This window comes from Sphaeramia orbicularis, chromosome 18 (assembly GCF_902148855.1).
Source record: "Sphaeramia orbicularis chromosome 18, fSphaOr1.1, whole genome shotgun sequence".
In the NCBI taxonomy this organism is placed as follows: domain Eukaryota; kingdom Metazoa; phylum Chordata; class Actinopteri; order Kurtiformes; family Apogonidae; genus Sphaeramia; species Sphaeramia orbicularis.
In genome coordinates, this window is record NC_043974.1 from 4,817,977 (window position 1) to 4,836,614 (window position 18,638).

Consider the following 18,638-nt stretch of genomic DNA (forward strand, 5'->3'; position numbering starts at 1 on the left):
AAAACATTTCAGGTTGTTCATATTTGTTCAGGTTTTTCACTTTTTTGATTAAAGATTGTTTGTAAATGTAAATATTTTCATGTAATTTTGCTTTTTTCCACTAAAACAAAGAGAAGCATTTGCAGTTGTCATTATTTATAGGTTATTATGACAGAATCTTACTGGTTTTTTCCCACTTTAGATCAGATTTGCATACAGAAGTGGAAAAGGGACTCCTGACATGGAAAAAGGACCAGCAGAAATAAACAGGAAGAAAATACAAAAGGGGGAATACTGAAGAGGTAAATATACCCCCTTTTGCATTTTCTTCCTCCATTTATTTCCCCAAACCTTTTTGTTTCTACTTGTCCTTTTTAAAATTTCTGTATGCATTTATGCCTCATTAGGCAAATGAGGGGGGCGTGTCCTTAGGTCAGCTCTTCTCCTATTGGACTGAGGACTTGACTGTTTGGTCTGGATACAGGAACTGACAAAGGGTTTGGGTTCACTTCACAGACCGACCTCTGGGACCACGGGACATGGGTTTCAATGTTCCACTGAATGTTTCAGTAAATGTTTCAGTGAATGTTCCAGTGAATGTTTCAGTAAATGTTTCAGTGAATGTTCCAGTGAATATTTCAGTGAAGGTTCCAGTGAATGTTTCAGTGAAGGTTCCAGTGAATGTTTCAGTGAATGTTCCAGTGAATGTTCTAGTGAATGTTCCAGTGAATATTTCAGTGAAGGTTCCGGTGAAGGTTCCAGTGAATGTTTCAGTGAATGTTCCAGTGAATGTTCTAGTGAATATTCCAGTGAATATTTCAGTGAAGGTTCCAGTGAAGGTTTCAGTGAAGGTTCCAGTGAATGTTCTAGTGAATGTTCCAGTGAATGTTCCTGTGAATGTTCCAGTGAATGTTCCTGTGAATGTTCCAGTGAAGGTTTCAGTGAATGTTCCAGTGAATGTTCCAGTGAATGTTCCAGTGAATATTTCAGTGAATGTTCCAGTGAATGTTCCAGTGAATATTCCAGTGAATATTTCAGTGAATGTTCCAGTGAATGTTTCAATGAAGGTTCCAGTGAATGTTCCAGTGAATATTTCAGTGAATGTTCCAGTGAATGTTTCAGTGAAGGTTCCAGTGAATGTTTCAGTGAATGTTCCAGTGAATGTTCTAGTGAATGTTCCTGTAAATGTTCCAGTGAATATTTCAGTGAACGTTCCAGTGAATGTTCCAGTGAATGTTCCTGTGAATGTTCCAGTGAAGGTTTCGGTGAATGTACCAGTGAATATTTCAGTGAATGTTCCAGTGAATGTTGCAGTGAATATTTCAGTGAATGTTCCAGTGAATGTTCCTGTGAATGTTTCAATGAAGGTTCCAGTGAATGTTCCAGTGAATATTTCAGTGAATGTTCCAGTGAATGTTCCACTGAATATTTCAGTGAATGTTCCAGTGAATGTTTCAATGAAGGTTCCAGTGAATGTTCCAGTGAATGTTCTAGTGAATGTTCCAGTGAATGTTTCAGTGAATGTTCTAGTGAATGTTCCAGTGAATGTTCCAGTCAGTGTTTCAGTGAATGTTCCAGTGAATGTTTCAGTGAATGTTCTAGTGAATGTTCCAGTGAATGTTTCAGTGAATGTTCTAGTGAATGTTCCAGTGAATGTTTCAGTGAATGTTCCTGTGAATGTTTCAATGAAGGTTCCAGTGAATGTTCCAGTGAATATTTCAGTGAATGTTCCAGTGAATGTTCCACTGAATATTTCAGTGAATGTTCCAGTGAATGTTTCAATGAAGGTTCCAGTGAATGTTCCAGTGAATGTTCTAGTGAATGTTCCAGTGAATGTTTCAGTGAATGTTCTAGTGAATGTTCCAGTGAATGTTTCAGTGAATGTTCTAGTGAATGTTCCAGTGAATGTTTCAGTGAATGTTCCAGTGAATGTTCCAGTCAGTGTTTCAGTGAATGCATTTTGTTGAACTCACCTGTTTCCTGTTTAACAGCTGATACGTTGTCATAGTAACGCTGGGTAACTTGACTGGTGGATTCTGGGAACATAAATACATTAAAACAGAATCAGAAAAAGTGAAGGTCCAAGGACAGAACCTTGAGGCTCTCCGTCGCTCCACAGACTTGAACGTGTCTGAAGGTCATACCTCCACATACTTCAGTAGATTCATGCATTAGTGGAACATTAGAGGCCAAACACTGACTGATGTTGAACTAAACATAATGAAGCCACAGACATGAGTGGCAGGTGTTAATTGGGGATGTAACGATTACCGGTATAACGATAAACCGCAGTAAAATTCCCGACAGTTAGTATTACCGTTTAAATTCTAATTATCATGATAGCCGTGTTTGATTACCGCACTTTGAAAACTCATGGTACTGCTCATTTCCTGGAGCAGCATCACTCCAGGCACTATCTATCTGTCTATCTATCTATGAAAAAGAAACTAAAACAACTCAAACTTGATATGGAAAATGGTCAAACAGAGGCCATAACGTGCCATCTTTAATGCACATTTGTATATTTGATTGTTTACATGTTAATAGTTGATGTTGATGTTTCTACCAACAGAAAGTACATTGTGGCTATCATTTACTTAAATTTATTTATTTATTTATTTATTTATTTATGTATTTTTCAAAATACAACTTGGTTAAATTATTTCAGTGTGTGTCTAAGTGCTTTTTGAATATTTTGAGCACAATTTCAATAATATTGCAATAATAATGATAACTGTGATAATTTTGGTCACAATAACCGTGATATGAAATTTTCATATCATTACATCCCTAGTTTAAACACACAATAATTTACAGGACCAGTCAACCTATGTAAAACATGTGCAGGTCATTGAGTCATTCTCTAGGTGAAAATTCCTGACAGTTAGTATTACCGTTTAAATTCTAATTATCATGATAACCGTGTTTGATTACCGCACTTTGAAAACTCATGGTAATACTACTCATTTCCTGGAGAAGCAGCAGCACTCCAGGCACACATGCCAGTGTGCAATGTCTATCTATCTATGAAAAATAAACTAAAATAACTCAAACCTGATGTGGAAAGTGGTCAAGCAATGGCCATAAGGTGACATCTGTCATGCACATTTGTATGTTGTTGTATGTTTGTATGTTTACATGTTAATATTTGAATGTTTCTGCCAACAGAAAGTACATTGTGCATATTATTATTATTATTTATTTATTTATTTATTTTCAAAATACAACTTGGTTAAATTATTTCAGTGTTTGTGTAAGTACTTTTTGAACATTTTGAGCACAATTTCAACAATACCAAGATAATTATGATAAGCGTGATAATTTTGGTCACAATCACCATGATATGAAATTTTCATTTTGTTACATCCCTAGTGCTAATTCTGTAAATAAATAGATGTGTGTGTAAATGAGTGTCCTTACGTCTGTCAGACCTCCAGTTACAGACCACATGACTGCAGGCAAACTCCATCTGAAGGAAAAAGAACAGAAGCACTTTTAGGACAGAGGAGTGAAGGCTTCAACAGGCATGAAATATGACAAACACGTCAGAGAATGGGCTTCCTGTGAAGGCGGCGTCGCAGCAGAAACTGGGACCTTTATTTGGTTATTTTGATAGTTAACAGGTGGCTGAGGACAAACATGTGGCACGCACTTCCTGTTTGAGCTAGTCTACGATAAAAACAAGAAAAACATGAAAAATAACAGAGCAGAACAGTTTACAGCAGGGTGTCATTAGTTCATGTTAGTTCAGGGACCACATTCAGGCCAATGTGGTCTAAAGTGGGCCAGACTGGTCCAATAACAGACAGAACTAGAAGCACTCGGAGAGCGCAGACCTCCGCCAAGGCTGATCAGTGGCCCCCCCCCGTGGGCCCCCCCACCCCCGATCACCACCAAAATTTAATCATTTCTTCCTTATCCCATTTCCAACAAACCCTGAAAATTTCATCCAAATCTGTCCATAACTTTTTGAGTTATGTTGCACACTAACGGACAGACAAACAAACAAACAAACAAACAAGCAAACAGACAAACAAACAAACCCTGGCAAAAACATAACCTCCTTGGCGGAGGTAATCACCTATAACTTATAATGCACAGTTTTGTCTTTGAGTGGGAAAGTTAAATGACTTTATGAAAATGTGAATAACTTGAACAATCAAGTCCACCCTGAAATATCTATTAAAAAAATAAGCACATTACTTTAACCTTATTAAGTAAGCACGCAGGACCCCCTCCCCTCTTTATTTTTATTCTTTTTATGCGTGTGTGTGTGTGTGTGTGTGTGTGTGTGTGTGTACATGCAGTCAAGTAGATGAGTTGGATGCCTTAGGCTATTTGGTTTATAGTAAACAAATGGAGTTTGTTTTACAATTGGAGTTATCATCTACCTTTACGACTCCAAAAGGAGAAAATAGTACACTCACTCAGCTATTCTTCAAACTGCATATTCTAACTGAAAACTGTCCTGTCATCTTAATTTCTTTACCAAGATATGGTTCCAACTATCAGACCAATTTGAAACAGATTTACCTAATGACACATTTGAAGAAGCAGTAGAAGCAAAACCTGCACTGTTGTGTTGTTGGTGGCATGAGCCTTTTGTGTTGCACCACCTACCTGCTGTCCTGCCACACTGTCCGTGGGTGCTCACCAACTCCTCCACCACACTATGGAGGAGGAGGCGAATAACACAAGACCAGTGTTGTGACAGTTTACTTTAAAAGAACAAGTTCAAAGTTAATATAGCATGTAGTGTATTATTTGTAGGGCCATTTCATTAATGCAAATGCACCACCTTATGTGCATTTTATATGAAGCTGAAATGAAGTTCAAATTGAATAAGTGTTCAGTTCATCGTTCACAGACACATGAGCTTGTTCAGTGAAGTATTGTATGACTTACTAGTTCATGCACAACACTGCACAAGAGTGAGACAGTATAGCCAAGTGGTCTAAGACATTAGGTGAGTGATGCAGAACAGCACAAATGTTACATGATAAAGTATACGAGTGGCTCACTCCATGACAACATGACAGGACAGCTTTTACTCCTACTGCCAATCACCTTCTTTTCAAAGGCCATTTAATTTTGCCTCTGTGTATTTCAGATGACATTACATGATTCACAGCCAGCTGTGCTGATTTACAGCCGCTGCTCTTGTGTGGCTGCTTCTGGAATCTGCAACTACTTGGTTTCATTGCTTTTCTAGACAGCTCATTTTTCCGAATGTGGCATGTCTGTCATCCCTCCTGTCCTTTCCTGCACGCAGACGGAACAGAAGTGGCATAAACCATAAACAATGGTTTGTATCATTTCAGTATCTAACACTTGTATCACTCTTTACCAGTCACTTTCCTGACACCACCTTTTCAATACATAGGGGGTGAAGCCAGGACCCGTGGATGCTGTGGTTGTTGTAAAGCCCAAACCAGGTGCTACAACAGCCAGTGGAGTTAGGTATGCAGCACCAAATTAAACTGGCAGACTACAGTGTGACACTGTGTTTGCTATTGATTGTCTGAGAATGTTATTCCATTATTACAGTTGCTGTTCTCGTCAAAATCTGTTGAATTTTGCCTCTGTGTACTTCAGATGTCACCATGGGATTCACAACCAGTTGTGCTGGTTAACAGACTACAGTGTGTTGTAAAACTAAATGGTACTGACTGCCTTGTGTTATATGACATCTGCACTTCACAAGGGCTACAGCAGTGAGCTCCCAGAGCCCCTCACCTTCAACCCTGGACATGCCTATGCGAATCTCTACCACTCATCTGCAAAATGAACATCTCAGCTGACAAGCCACTTGTGGACCCCATCTTTGGGAAGGTACAAGCTGGCAGTGTGCTGTCCTATCAACACCCACCACCTCCTTCTGACAGTGTTGTCATGCATGAGGATGCACCCCCATTCCCGACTGTACCATCTCAACCCAACGGACTGTTCATTTGTGCCAACACACCAGGAACAACTGCACCTCAGGTCACCATCTGTGACCTTGTCACTGTCACACCTCATCGAGGAGGCAAAGAGACGCCAAAGCGCTCCACCTGAGTGGCATTCACTGAGGAGAGAAAGATTGACCGCCCCATATTTCAGAGAGGTGAGCCATGTTAGAGGTCCAAGTACTGCAGCCAGCCTGGCACGAAGGACAATCAGAGGGACACAACAAACAGCACACATGAAAAGGGGACTGGAAATGGAAATGGGGCCTTAAAGGACTATGTGATCCTGAAAAGCCTGAACTTGACTAAGTGTGGGCTGGTGATTCACCCAGATGCACCTTGGCTGGGTGCATCACCTGATGGCCTTGTATATGACCCACTTGAGCATCCATCATTTGGGCTAGTTGAAATTAAATGCCCAAATACACAAACCTATATACATTACAAATACCTCAAAGTTGACCACACAAATTGAAGGAACGCCATGGCTGTTACTGGCCAGTCCAGGGGCAGGTATTACTTTATGCAGTGGTGTGATTTTGTTATTTGTGCCCACGATGACATTTTTGTGCAGTGCATATTGACCCTTTGCACGTTACATCACGCTCTGTTTGTGCCACACATGAGCGCCATGACGGACGGCGGAAGCGCCGGACTGCACACTGGAAGGCAAACCGGCTAATATCGACTTTGATCTGAACGTTCTCGTTTTTGTTTGTTTTTTAACCCTGCTCTCCACGTCCAGTGGTGGCACACAACAGTTCCATCCATGGTTTCAGCTGGTTCCAGACAGAGCCTGGATCTGATGGACCTGATGTTACAGATAGAACAGGCTGTGTTTGGGTCCACAGCATTAGCATTAGCTCCACCACATGTTAGCTAGATGGTAGACTGGGTTAACTCCTATGATCCACTGTGTTCCAGTGTGTGTCATCAGTCCCTTCAGTATCAGCTCTGTTCTAGTGTCTGCCTTTGGACCAGCTCCACTATGTTCTGTAAATACTGTTCTTGTCCTGATGCTGTTCCATCTGTTCTAGTGGTGGAACTGTACATATGACTGTGTAGACAGTACAAAGGCAGACACTTCAACAGCAGAGCTAATACTGTAGGATACTGAGGACACACACTCACATTATTACACAGTGTTGGTTCATTAGAGCTGCTTTTGGTTCCAGTCTGTTTGAGTTTGGATGACATGAGGAGGAAACATGTTCAAAACATACACAGCTAGCTAGCTAATGTGAGCGACTGGGTAATCTAGCCTGAGACTAAGAACTGGGCTCATCCAGACTTTAGTCTGCTTTAGATCACACCTGTGTATGGGGACACTGCATTTAGAACAGAATGGAACAGATCGTGTGCGTTAAACTCCAGTAGACTGGAGGACTTTGGTAGATCTGTAAACACATCAGGAGGCAGAAGGTATGGGTCAGTAGCTAGCCCTGCTATCGCTAGCTTCTCCAAATAGCGTTCTTTGTGCCGTCCAGTAAGATGAGTCACTTTGCAGGACAACTCCTAAACTTTGTTTTCAGTGCTGTAGACAGAATCTGTCGCTCACTCGTTTGTTTGTTGTGTTGCTTTTGCCGTCCACCATGGAACTGCAGCCCTAGTCATGTAATAACTGACGTCGGTGCAAAGGGTCAATACAGAGATGGTGCTGTATTAAAAGAGTCGAAAGAGAAGTGTGACTTGTTTTTCTTTAACTCTTACATGCCCAAGTACCTCTCCATCAACACATAAATGAACACAGTAATGACGACATGAACTCATGCATTTTGACAAAATTTCATTTTATTTTGTTTATTGTATTGTTATTGTATTCTTTGAATGTTTACATATGAAAATAAAAAAAACCACAACATTTCATTCTGTATATTGTATTATGTCGATTTTAACAGATAAAGTAAAAACTTTGCATACAATTCAACCACTGCGTACCTTAACATATTTATTTACAGTGCAGTGGATGACCTAAAGCCAGGGTGTCAAACTCATTTAAATTCAGGGGCCAAGTACAGCTCAGCTTGATCTCAAGTGACCAGTAAAATAATAGCATAACAATCTGTAACATAATCTTCACCCATAAGGACCCAGTATTAGTTTTGTGTCAGTTCCCAAATAATTTTTCTCTATATTTAACTTTGCATAAGAAACTTATCACTATTAATTGTAATATTATCTTCTGTATTTTGTGTTTTTCCAGTGTAAATCATACATTTTTCTATATTTAATTTACTGATTATGTTGGCGTTCATAAAAGCTAAGAATAAAGTTCATGGTTTTATCAAAAACAGAGAAAACTGAAGGAAAAGTGACTTTTCAACAAATTTATAATTAACTGAACATAAACCCAGTGGTCTACGGAGGCTCACTCAGGCTCACTATGGAGCCTCTGAACGTCCAAATATGGTCATATCTGATGACCATGAAAAAATGAAGAACTGTATTTACACCAATTATTGACATGGATTGATAGGATTAATGGATCAACAGGAATTAAACAGTTTAGATCAGTAGATGGTCTGGGTTGACAGTGGATGTTTGGGTCTTTATGGGTTAATGACAACTCCAAACTTTTCTCTATGTTTTAGTGGAAAAAAAAGTTTTAAAAAATTCTGAAAATGTTTGCATGCACAAACTATCCGGATCTTATGATACTATGGGGGATGGGGGTGGGGGGGGGGGTACAGTAGCGGTCCGTGCCGCTTGTATTTCGTGGAAGTAAAAGTCAAACTTAAGGCTCATTTCCCTTTTCTCTGTCTCCTGAATCTTCGCAAACTTTCATTTGAGTGGGCAGGACGTTTGTCCTGTTCTATTATATATTATACTTATGTAGAATCAGTCTGGTGATGACTTTTTTGTATGAAATTTATGGTGTGGTGGCAAGGATTAGTGGAAACACTAGTAGTAGACGCTCATGCCAGATCTGGCAACCCCTAGTCTGGGGGGAGGTGGAGAGGATACCACGCTCTACAGTATTTGAATGTGATTGCAGAACCAGTTTTGGCCACAATCCTACATATGGCACCTTTAATAATGCTTACAGCTGACTGATGCATTCTAAATCTGGGGGCCAAATTCTTTTGCATCAATCCCAATGACAGGTAGTTCATGAACAGGAAGAACTCATCAATTGGTTGAAGAAGCTGAAAAAAAAAGATTTATTTTATTATTACCCTATTTTATGAAATGCATTGTGACTGATGACAAAGCATGCTTTGTAAAGACAACAAGAAGTCATTTACCGTTGCATTGGCAGTGTCAGGGACCTGATCCGTCTTCACTACACTGCGTGCTCTTGTAACCCGTACAGTCTTGTGGGTAGAAGGCTCTATTTGCTTCCAAAGGCCATCAGGTGGGCCTGACTAGCAAATCTGTAATAAATATGAATTATATTAATTCAAATCTTTATTTCAGACACCAGAGAATGTCCATCCATCACTGTCTAGGTTGTGTACATCACTTGCATTGTCTCAGATATTTTCTGTCTTGCCAGGTTGACATTACTGTCGTTTCCCACGCATCACTCAGATCATTTACCAACACAAAGCTTAACCTAACTGTCAGTTCTCAGAACTGAATTGCAGAGTTACAGTTCTTTGATCTTTATCAGGGTTCCCACTCTTTCTCTTGTTTCTATGTTTATTACTCAGACATTTGATGTGCAATCTATGGCTATAATTTATCTATGAAAAATAATGATGACAAATGTATCATAGAATAATGAAAACACACCCACAGATTACACCAGAGCACTTATGTGGCATTACAAACTGGAGTTCCAGTGTTCAACTGGACCACTCCCAATTCAACTGTCTCTTCTCTCTTACTTTCTCTCCTGCGCTTCCTCTAAACATATTTGCATATTTTCAATAAATCACTGAAAAACTATTTCCTTTGCTTCATCTTAGTTTAGGCACACAAGGTCACAAGACAAGGGGAGGATAAATAATTTTCCAGGATAACTTAACCGTTTCCAGGACATTTGACCTTTTATTTCCTCATTTTTCATGTTTTCCATGACTGGAAAATTGGTTAATCATTTTCCAGGTTTTCCAGGATGTGTGGGAACTATTATACAGCATTATGAGACATTTAAGGACTAAGGTCAGCAACTGGACCACACGAAAATAACCATACAGATTCAAACAGATAATAATGTTGTTATTTTCACTTACACTACTGCTCTAACACTCAGACACAGTGGATGTTTTTTATTTACCTGGTAAAGAATTGCATGTCCTCATCAGAGGCAGAAAACCACTCCAAACAGAACTTGCTACTGATGCTGATCTCCTCGATTTGTTTTCAAAGCCTTGATGTTTCATCATGTAGCTCTTCATTTTCTCTGAGGGACAGATCCAGTGCAGCAGGCTCAGTACCGGCGCAGTAGTCATGTTCTAGATCATGGGTCGGCAACCTTTGCAATCTAAAGAGCTATTTTAGGACAGAAAAAAAACAAAAAACAAAACTGTCTGGAGCCAAAAGATACCCTTACACCTTTCCTCAAACTGGTGACTGTTTAAGAAGCTCTTTAGGATTCGTTTATACAGAATATGTGGAGAATAGATCAGTTTCAGTGCATTTACAGAACTACAAAGAAATGACAAAAACTAAAGAAAACAATGATATTTGTCATTATTTTTGTTTGATGCAAAAATCAACTGGTAAGTGAAGGCTTTTGTTTGCAATGGAGAATACCGATAAATACCTTCAGTGTTATAAAATTAAAAAGTAGTCTACTTTTGATGATTTTACTTTTTTTTTTTAAAATTCATTTGGAGTAGAGTCTACATTTTTGCAATTGCATAACATCACAATCACTATTGCTATGGCAAAATGTGGACCTAAAAAAAAAAGTGTTATTCATTTATATATGGTTTTTGACAAAGCTACACTGAGCCACTGGAAAAGGGCCCAAGAGCCATAAAAGAAATAGGTTGTGTTTTTCTTTTGATGTAAAAAAGTGCCTTGTCACTGCCACTTTTTTTATCAGTTAGATTATGGAGATGTACTTTATATGAATGCATCGTCCAGATGTCGTCAAATGGTTGACTCAGTTTATCCTGCTTCTCTGAGGTTTATTATTAATTCTAAAGCCATGACACATCATTGTCAGTTGTGTTCTAGAGTGGGTTGACCTGCCTTGTCCACTAGGAGGCTGGGACACTGGTACACCTTTACTTACAAGGCCATAATTGGGTGACTGCCTTCCTATATCTGTAGTTTAATAACAAGAAGAAGTATTGTTTCTTATTGCCTGCGATCGAATGAGCATTTGTTCCTCTTTGTGCCATTCACCCGTGCAGAACTGGGTAAAAGGGCATTTGTGTACTCTGCTCCTTGCTCATGGAATATGCTGCTAAGAGACTGGAAACTGACTGAACTGATCTCTCTGAATGCTTTTAAATCCAAACTCAGAGTGCTAGAGAATGACTCAATGACTTGCACATGTTTTACATAGGTTGACTGGTCCTGTAAATTATTGTATGTTGTAACTAGGGATTACCACTACGATTACCAGTATAACGATAAACCGCAGTAAAATTGCCAACGGTTAGCATTACCGTTTAAATTCTAATTATCATGATAACCGTGTTTGATTACCGCACTTTCAGGAGAAAAAACGCCTATGCAAAGATATGCTTTTATGTCAAATATTTGAGTATAGTTTTAATTTATTACAATTTTAATTGTATATACCTAATATTTGGAACGAATATTCACTTTTAAAGTCTTTGAAAAGGTTCATTAAGCATCTTTATGTTATTTATGCAATAAATTATATAAATTTTTCAAATCTGATTTTATATATTTTTTGGTGTTATTTGTCCTTTTGTGTTGATTAATAGGTTAAAGTGAAAAACATAATAGGCAGATGATATAGATGAAGTTGTGCTGAAAAAAGGTACCAAACATGGGTGCAGTAAACATTTCTTTATTTAGTATATAAAGGCAAAATCAAAGGTACTGAAAAACGGACAAATAGGCTCAGACCACTAAGGGTTAATACTTGAATGTTTCTGCAACAGAAAGTACATTGTGCCAATTATTTTATTTTATTTATTTATTTATTTATTTTTGTATTTTAGTTTTTAAATAATAATTTGTTAATAATTTATTAATAATAAATAATAAAGCTCATTAATAATAATAATTTGGTTTAATTATTTCAGTGTGTGTATTAGTACTTTTTGAACATTTTGAGCAGAATTTCAACAATACCACGATAATAATGATAATTTTGGTCACAATAACGGTGATATGAAATTTTCATATTGTTACATCCTTAGTTGTAACTGTATGTTGTAACTATGTGTTGTGCTGCCTCTTGGCCAAGACTCCCTTGGAAAAGAGGTTCTTAATCTCAATGGGATTTTCTTCCTGGTTAAAGAATAAATAAATAAATAAAATAAAATAAAATAAAATAAAATAAAATAAAATAAAAGAAAAGAAAAGAAAAGAAAAGAAAAGAAAAGAAAATGCGTGGCCCCGGAGCCACTGGTTGCCTACCCCTGTTCTAGATACTGAGGCGGGTCATCATTGGGGAGATCAGTCTGCATTTGGGTTGGGTTGACGTCGGGTGGCTGCTCTTTTCTTTCCCATACTCCAGGTCGTGGGGTTGGAACATTCTACTTATTCCAATGAAACAGTACAGGTGCAGCTCCAGATCGCAGCCGTCGTCGTCCAGCTGGAGTTGGAGGCTCGATCAAATCAGCAGGTAGAAAGTGTCGCAAACACACTCGTGAACTACTTGTGACTGTAAAACAGTCTCTCCTGATGTTAATTACCCACCTTCTCTGCAACTCTTTATCTTTCCGGAAGGTGTGGAAACTCAGGTATGAATTGCATGTAGCTGGTGCTGTGCAGAGCGGCACACAGCAGTGGTGGCTAGAGCTGCTGTCCGTGTGTTTTTGAAAGGATAATTTTGTGCGTTTACATGTCATGTTTACACACAGAGGTGGGCAGAGAGAGAGACACACACACAATGAGTAAAAAAAAATACAGTAAATAATGAAGAAATTGACAAAATCGGGCAGTGATGGACTAGCACAGCACAGTGTATGCACTGCACTCAGGTAACCGGATGTCTAGAGGGTCTGCACATGATGTCACCGCTAGCGGAAGTCACCGCGGTTCCGCCCACTGAGTGGCAGAAAGAGGGAGATGAGTGACAGCTTTGGCTTCAGTACTGTCTAAACCAGGGGTCTGCAACCTTCATTATCAGTCAGAGCCATTTTTCCCCCTCCTCTGCCAAAAAAAATAGTCTGGAGCAGCAAAAAATAACAGAGCTCATAAACTTTTAAAAGTTTAATCTTTTTTTTTTTTTTTGTTGTTACGTTTTATCTGTTACAACCACTGAATACAACAAACAGAAGTGCAGTGTGGAATGGATTCTGGAGTATGATTACTCTAAAAGTACACAGTAAAAGTAGTTCATAGTATTTGTGCTAATAGTATATGAAGTACTAATACCAAATATACCAAATTCATGAGGTACTTATTGGAAAAAAATTTTTTATTCATCATTGAATTTAGTCTTAAAGCCTATTTCAGATGAAAAAACAAAAACTTTTCGAGCTTGGAAGGGATTTTTGAGTATGATTACTCCAAAAGTACAGAGTACAAGTAGTTCATTGTTTTTGTGCTGATAGTATATGAAGTACTAATACCAAATATACCAAATTCATGAGGTACTTTTTGGAAATCATAATTTTATTCATCATTGAATTTAGTCTTAAAGCCTATTTCAGATGAAAAAACACACTTTAAGCTTGGAAGGGATTCTGGAGTATGATTACTCTAAAAGTACACAGTAAAAGTCGATCATAGTATTTGTGCTAATAGTATATGAAGTACTAATACCAAAAATACTAAATTCACGAGGTACTTATGGGAAAAATTAATTTTATTCATCATTGAATTTAGTCTTAAAGCCTATTTCAGACGAACAAACACTCTTTTTGTATCTTGGAAGGGAATCTGTTGTAGGATTACCCCAAAAGTACACAGTACTCATACTCATACAGTCGCTCTATGAAAAGTATCACTATTTATGGAAATGATTCTCTTTCAAACTCAACACTTCCTCCACAGTTCCCAGTTGTACTGCTCCATATTCTCCGTCCGGGTTCACATCTGCAAGCTCCCGGAAAATGGACAGAATTATGTAAGTAATATACAAAGGATGAACAGCACCCTCCGTCTGTCTGCATCTTTAACGTAGAGCAGAAATGAGCCTTTCTTTTGTTGTCCGGAAGGCACATTCGCTCCATGCAGCTCATTCATTCATTCATTCATTTTCTGGACCTGCTGTATCCTCACTAGGGTCACAGGGGTCGCTGGAGACCCCTGCTACATAGGAGCAAAGGCGGGGTGCACCCTGAACATTTCGCCAGTTCAGCGCAGGGCTGACATATAGAGACAATCACTCTCACATTCACATCTACGGGCAATTTAGATTAACCAATTAACCTATCAGTGCATGTCTTTGGATGCAGCTCATCTACCGTAATGGTCGAATGAGTAGTGTACAAGAAAAACACTAGCGGCTGGTTTGACCGCAGTAAAAGGAGGAGTCACTACAGGGAGGATGAAGAGACGCATGCGGCTCTGGAGCTGCAGGTTGCCGACCCCTGGTCTAAACTTAAGAACAATATTTAATAAAAAATGGGGAAGAGCTGTTGTGCGATTGATTGTATGAACAGGTTTGAAAAGCAGTGGGAGCTATCGTTTTACAGACACCGAAAGATGAAGAAAAGAGAAGCAGATGGATCCACAAATCCAGGAAACCAAACCTAGATCTGTGGATCCTGTTTGGTGTCAGCTAACATTAATTTGTGCTGTATTTTTGGGTCAAATCAGACCTTAAATCACGTATTGTTTTGGCTAACATTACTTCTTAGTAAAGCTCTCGGTTTTATGATCAGATCTTTCATGGTTTTTGTCTTCATTTTGTGATTCTGAACCTTGTGCTCCTACATGATTAGTAAACTAACTGAAACTGAGGCTAACCCAGTTTTTCAAATATGGGGAAACTGGAGAATAAAGGTATGATGGAGTATTAGGGCCACAGAAGAAAAGAAAAACACTTGTCACTTCGAGTACAAAGTCATAAAATATCAATGTAAAACCCGTAATTTTATGATAATAAAGTCAAATACAAAAAGAATCACAATGTTATGAGAATAAAGTTGTAGTTTAAAAAAAAAAACTCGTAATTTAACAAAAATGTCATTCGTTTATGAGATTAAAGTCGTCATATTCCCACAATAAAGCCATAATATTACAAGGATAATCGTCGTAATTTAAAAACAGGTGGGAAAAACATCATAATCTCCCAGAATCCAATGGTGCCCTGCTGGTCCACAGTAGTAGTATTGGTGTTGGATAAAGTACTGGATCTGAACTAGACTCAGTAAATCTCCTCAGTTCCAGTAGATCATGCATATATTCACTGGGGTCAGTCCACGGTCTACTGGAAATGACCTTTGGATCAGCTGGTTCTGGGCCCTAGTTCTGGACCCTTTGGATCAGCTGGTTCTGGGCCCTAGTTTTGGAGCCTTTGGATCAGCTGGTTCTGGGCCCTAGTTCTGGACCCTTTGGATCAGCTGGTTCTGGGCCCTAGTTCTGGACCCTTTGGATCAGCTGGTTCTGGGCCCTAGTTTTGGAGCCTTTGGATCAGCTGGTTCTGGGCCCTAGTTTTGGAGCCTTTGGATCAGCTGGTTCTGGGCCCTAGTTCTGGACCCTTTGGATCAGCTGGTTCTGGGCCCTAGTTCTGGACCCTTTGGATCAGCTGGTTCTGGGCCCTAGTTTTGGAGCCTTTGGATCAGCTGGTTCTGGGCCCTAGTTTTGGAGCCTTTGGATCAGCTGGTTCTGGGCCCTAGTTTTGGACCCTGGTTGTCAGTCCTGATGAAACCATGTATATTTGTTTCAGGTCCAAATAGCGCTGATCCCCTCCCCCCTGGATCAGGTCTGGATCCTCCGTTTGTGTCCACATGTCAGTGTTCATGGACCACTTGTTCTTTGGTAGCTCGTACAGATCCATGTCCAGTCCAACTGTCCTTCATTTAAGTTCATATTCCACATTTTCCCAGTCTCGCTGTGTTTACTGCTATACTCCATCACGTTGAACAGGTTGGTTTTTGCTACTCAGTCTGACTTAGAGGGGCGTGGCCTTGGGGGGAAGTGACGTATGTGCATACCCTCCATACAACCATCCCTTATTCTTCTGTACAGCATTTTGGTCCACTGCAGTTGTTTTAAAGTGCTTTACAAATAAAGTTGGATTGGATCCTGACATTTCAGCGGAAATGACGTCACATTCTTGCGTGCATGTAGGCTATTCAGAGTGGCGCCCTCTGGTGGATTGATTGACAAACTCTCATTCCAACACATTAAATGTCAGTAGCAGCACTTTGTTCCAGTCAGACTAATGACAACGACAATAAAGCACATTTACAAAAGGAACTAACAACTGGAATGGGATGATTAAGTACAAGTATCAGTACTTGGTATCGGCAAGTACTCAAATGGAAGTACTTGTACTTGTACTCGGTCTGGAGAAAAGTGGTATCGGTGCATCCCTACTGTAAATGAATTGTCAATTTTGACTGATTGTAATAATTTTGTAGTGAATTGATTGATTGTTACAGTGTAATGCTCCAAATGTGCTTTTATCCATGTGGAGTCAAACTAATCTGTGTCTGACTCTTGTTCTCAGTGAGTTCACATTAAAGTTCACACAAAAGCAGAGCAGTGACAAACATGAGCAGGTCCACATCAGCTGTAAATGTCGAACTGACAGAAAAACCTGTGGGAGCTGAAAACAGAACGGAAAAACTGACGAAAAACTCTTGAACCTGCAATAAAAGGATGAAATAAACCCAGCTCAGTGGGCGGGGCTGTGCTTTCAGCGTATATATGAAACTGTATGTATAACTGAAGGGTTTGGACGGACTGGTTCAACACCTGCATGTTGGTATGTTCGGATATTTACAGAACCACTGGTTCAATGAGTGGTTTTACATATTTATTTAATCATTTTAGATCAAACAGTGGTTTTCTGTGGACAGTTTCCTGTAACACACAGGTGGCAAACATACGGCTCAGGGACCAAATCCGGCCCACCAAAGGGTCTAAACTGGCAAGCCAAAGGGTCCAAACCAGCCCACCAAAGGGTCCAAACCAGGAAACCAAAGGGTCCAAACTGGCCCACCAAAGGGTCCAAATCTACCCCGCCAAAGGGTCCGAACCAGCCCACCAAAGGGTCCAAATCTAGCCCACCAAAGGGTCCAAACCGGCCCAACAAAGGGTCCAAACTGGTCCGCCAAAGGGTCTAAACTGGCCCAACAAAGGGTCCAAATCTAGCCTACCAAAGGGTCCAAACCAGGAAACCAAAGGGTCCAAACTGGCCCACCAAAGGGTCCAAACTGGCCCACCAAAGGGTCCAAATCTACCCCGCCAAAGGGTCCGAACCAGCCCACCAAAGGGTCCAAACTGGCCCACCAAAGGGTCCAAACCCATCCACCAAAGGGTCCAAATCTAACCCGCCAAAGGGTCTAAATCGGCCCACCAAAGGGTCCAAACTGGCCCATCAACGGGTCCAAACTGGCCCGCCAAAGGGTCTAAACCGGCCCACCAAAGGGTCCAAATCTAGCCCAGCAAAGGGTCCAAATTGGCCCACCAAAGGGTCCAAACCGGCCCATCAATGGGTCCAAACTGGCCCACCAAAGGGTCCAAATCGTGGGATGAATGTGTGAAATGTAAATATTACACTGAAGATGTGAACAGTTATTTGAGTTCAGGTTCTTACATTCAGACCCATAAGATCTGAAGTGGATCAGAACCATTCCAATACTATCATTATAACTTCTAAATCCACCCCCACAGCCAGATTAATTTAAATTAATGAATATAAACTCAAACTGATAGTAACTGATATAAATGATTGTAAATATTTTTGCTGTTTTTGTGGCTGACTCTACCACCACAATAATACAAGCTAATGAGACTATTAGTATTATTACTGTGTATTGTCATTATCATTATTGTTATTGTAATAATTATTATTTCTTCTCACTCTTTCTCCCTCTCATTCACTCTCCCCCCTTCTCTTTTCCCTACCACTTCTAATCAGTCTCTATCGTTTAGTTGCTCTTTATGTTTATTATCTTTTTCATTGTAATATGATGTTCTCATTGTTATTGTTTGTCATTATTTTGTTGTTGTTGGTATTTGCTTGAATTTTCTTCTGTTTATTTATTTGTTGTTGTTTTTCGGTCCACTGTCTTGTTAACTGTATCACTAATAAAACAAAACAAAACTTATAAATAATGAAAACCACACATTTTCTCTTTGTTTTAGTGTAAAAAGGTAAAATTACGTAAAAATGTGACTAACATGACTTTGACACTTTATGCGACTGGATCTGTCCAAAGTGTGTGTCCCTCAGGTTTCTCTTTTTCCACTGGGTTTGTGGAGTTTTTCTTTGTCCAGAAGGAGGTTCTAAGGAGGGGGGACGTCCAGAACATCTGTCCATTTCCTTCATCTACTGTTTATTTGACTGTTGTTTATTTTCATATTCAGCTGATTCTGTACAGACCTGCGAGGGGACGCTGTTGTGATGTAGGGCTGTACAAATAAAATGGAATGGAATTAACCCTTACACGCTCTTACTGTCTTTCCTTTATTCTTGGTTTAAATTTTTGT

General features: G+C 39.5%; 1 protein-coding gene across 1 annotated transcript in view; it reads right to left on the minus strand.

Annotated features, from left to right (window-relative positions):
* The window catches only part of LOC115438946 (circularly permutated Ras protein 1-like), a 56,773-nt gene that overhangs the window by 35,542 nt on the left and 2,593 nt on the right, over positions 1–18,638 (minus strand). Inside the window, exons 2-3 of the mRNA XM_030162839.1 lie at positions 3,400–3,448; positions 1,953–2,015 (exon numbers count right to left, since the gene is read on the minus strand). Coding sequence (XP_030018699.1) covers positions 1,953–2,015; positions 3,400–3,448 — 112 coding nt within the window. The remainder of the gene's footprint in view (positions 1–1,952; positions 2,016–3,399; positions 3,449–18,638) is intronic.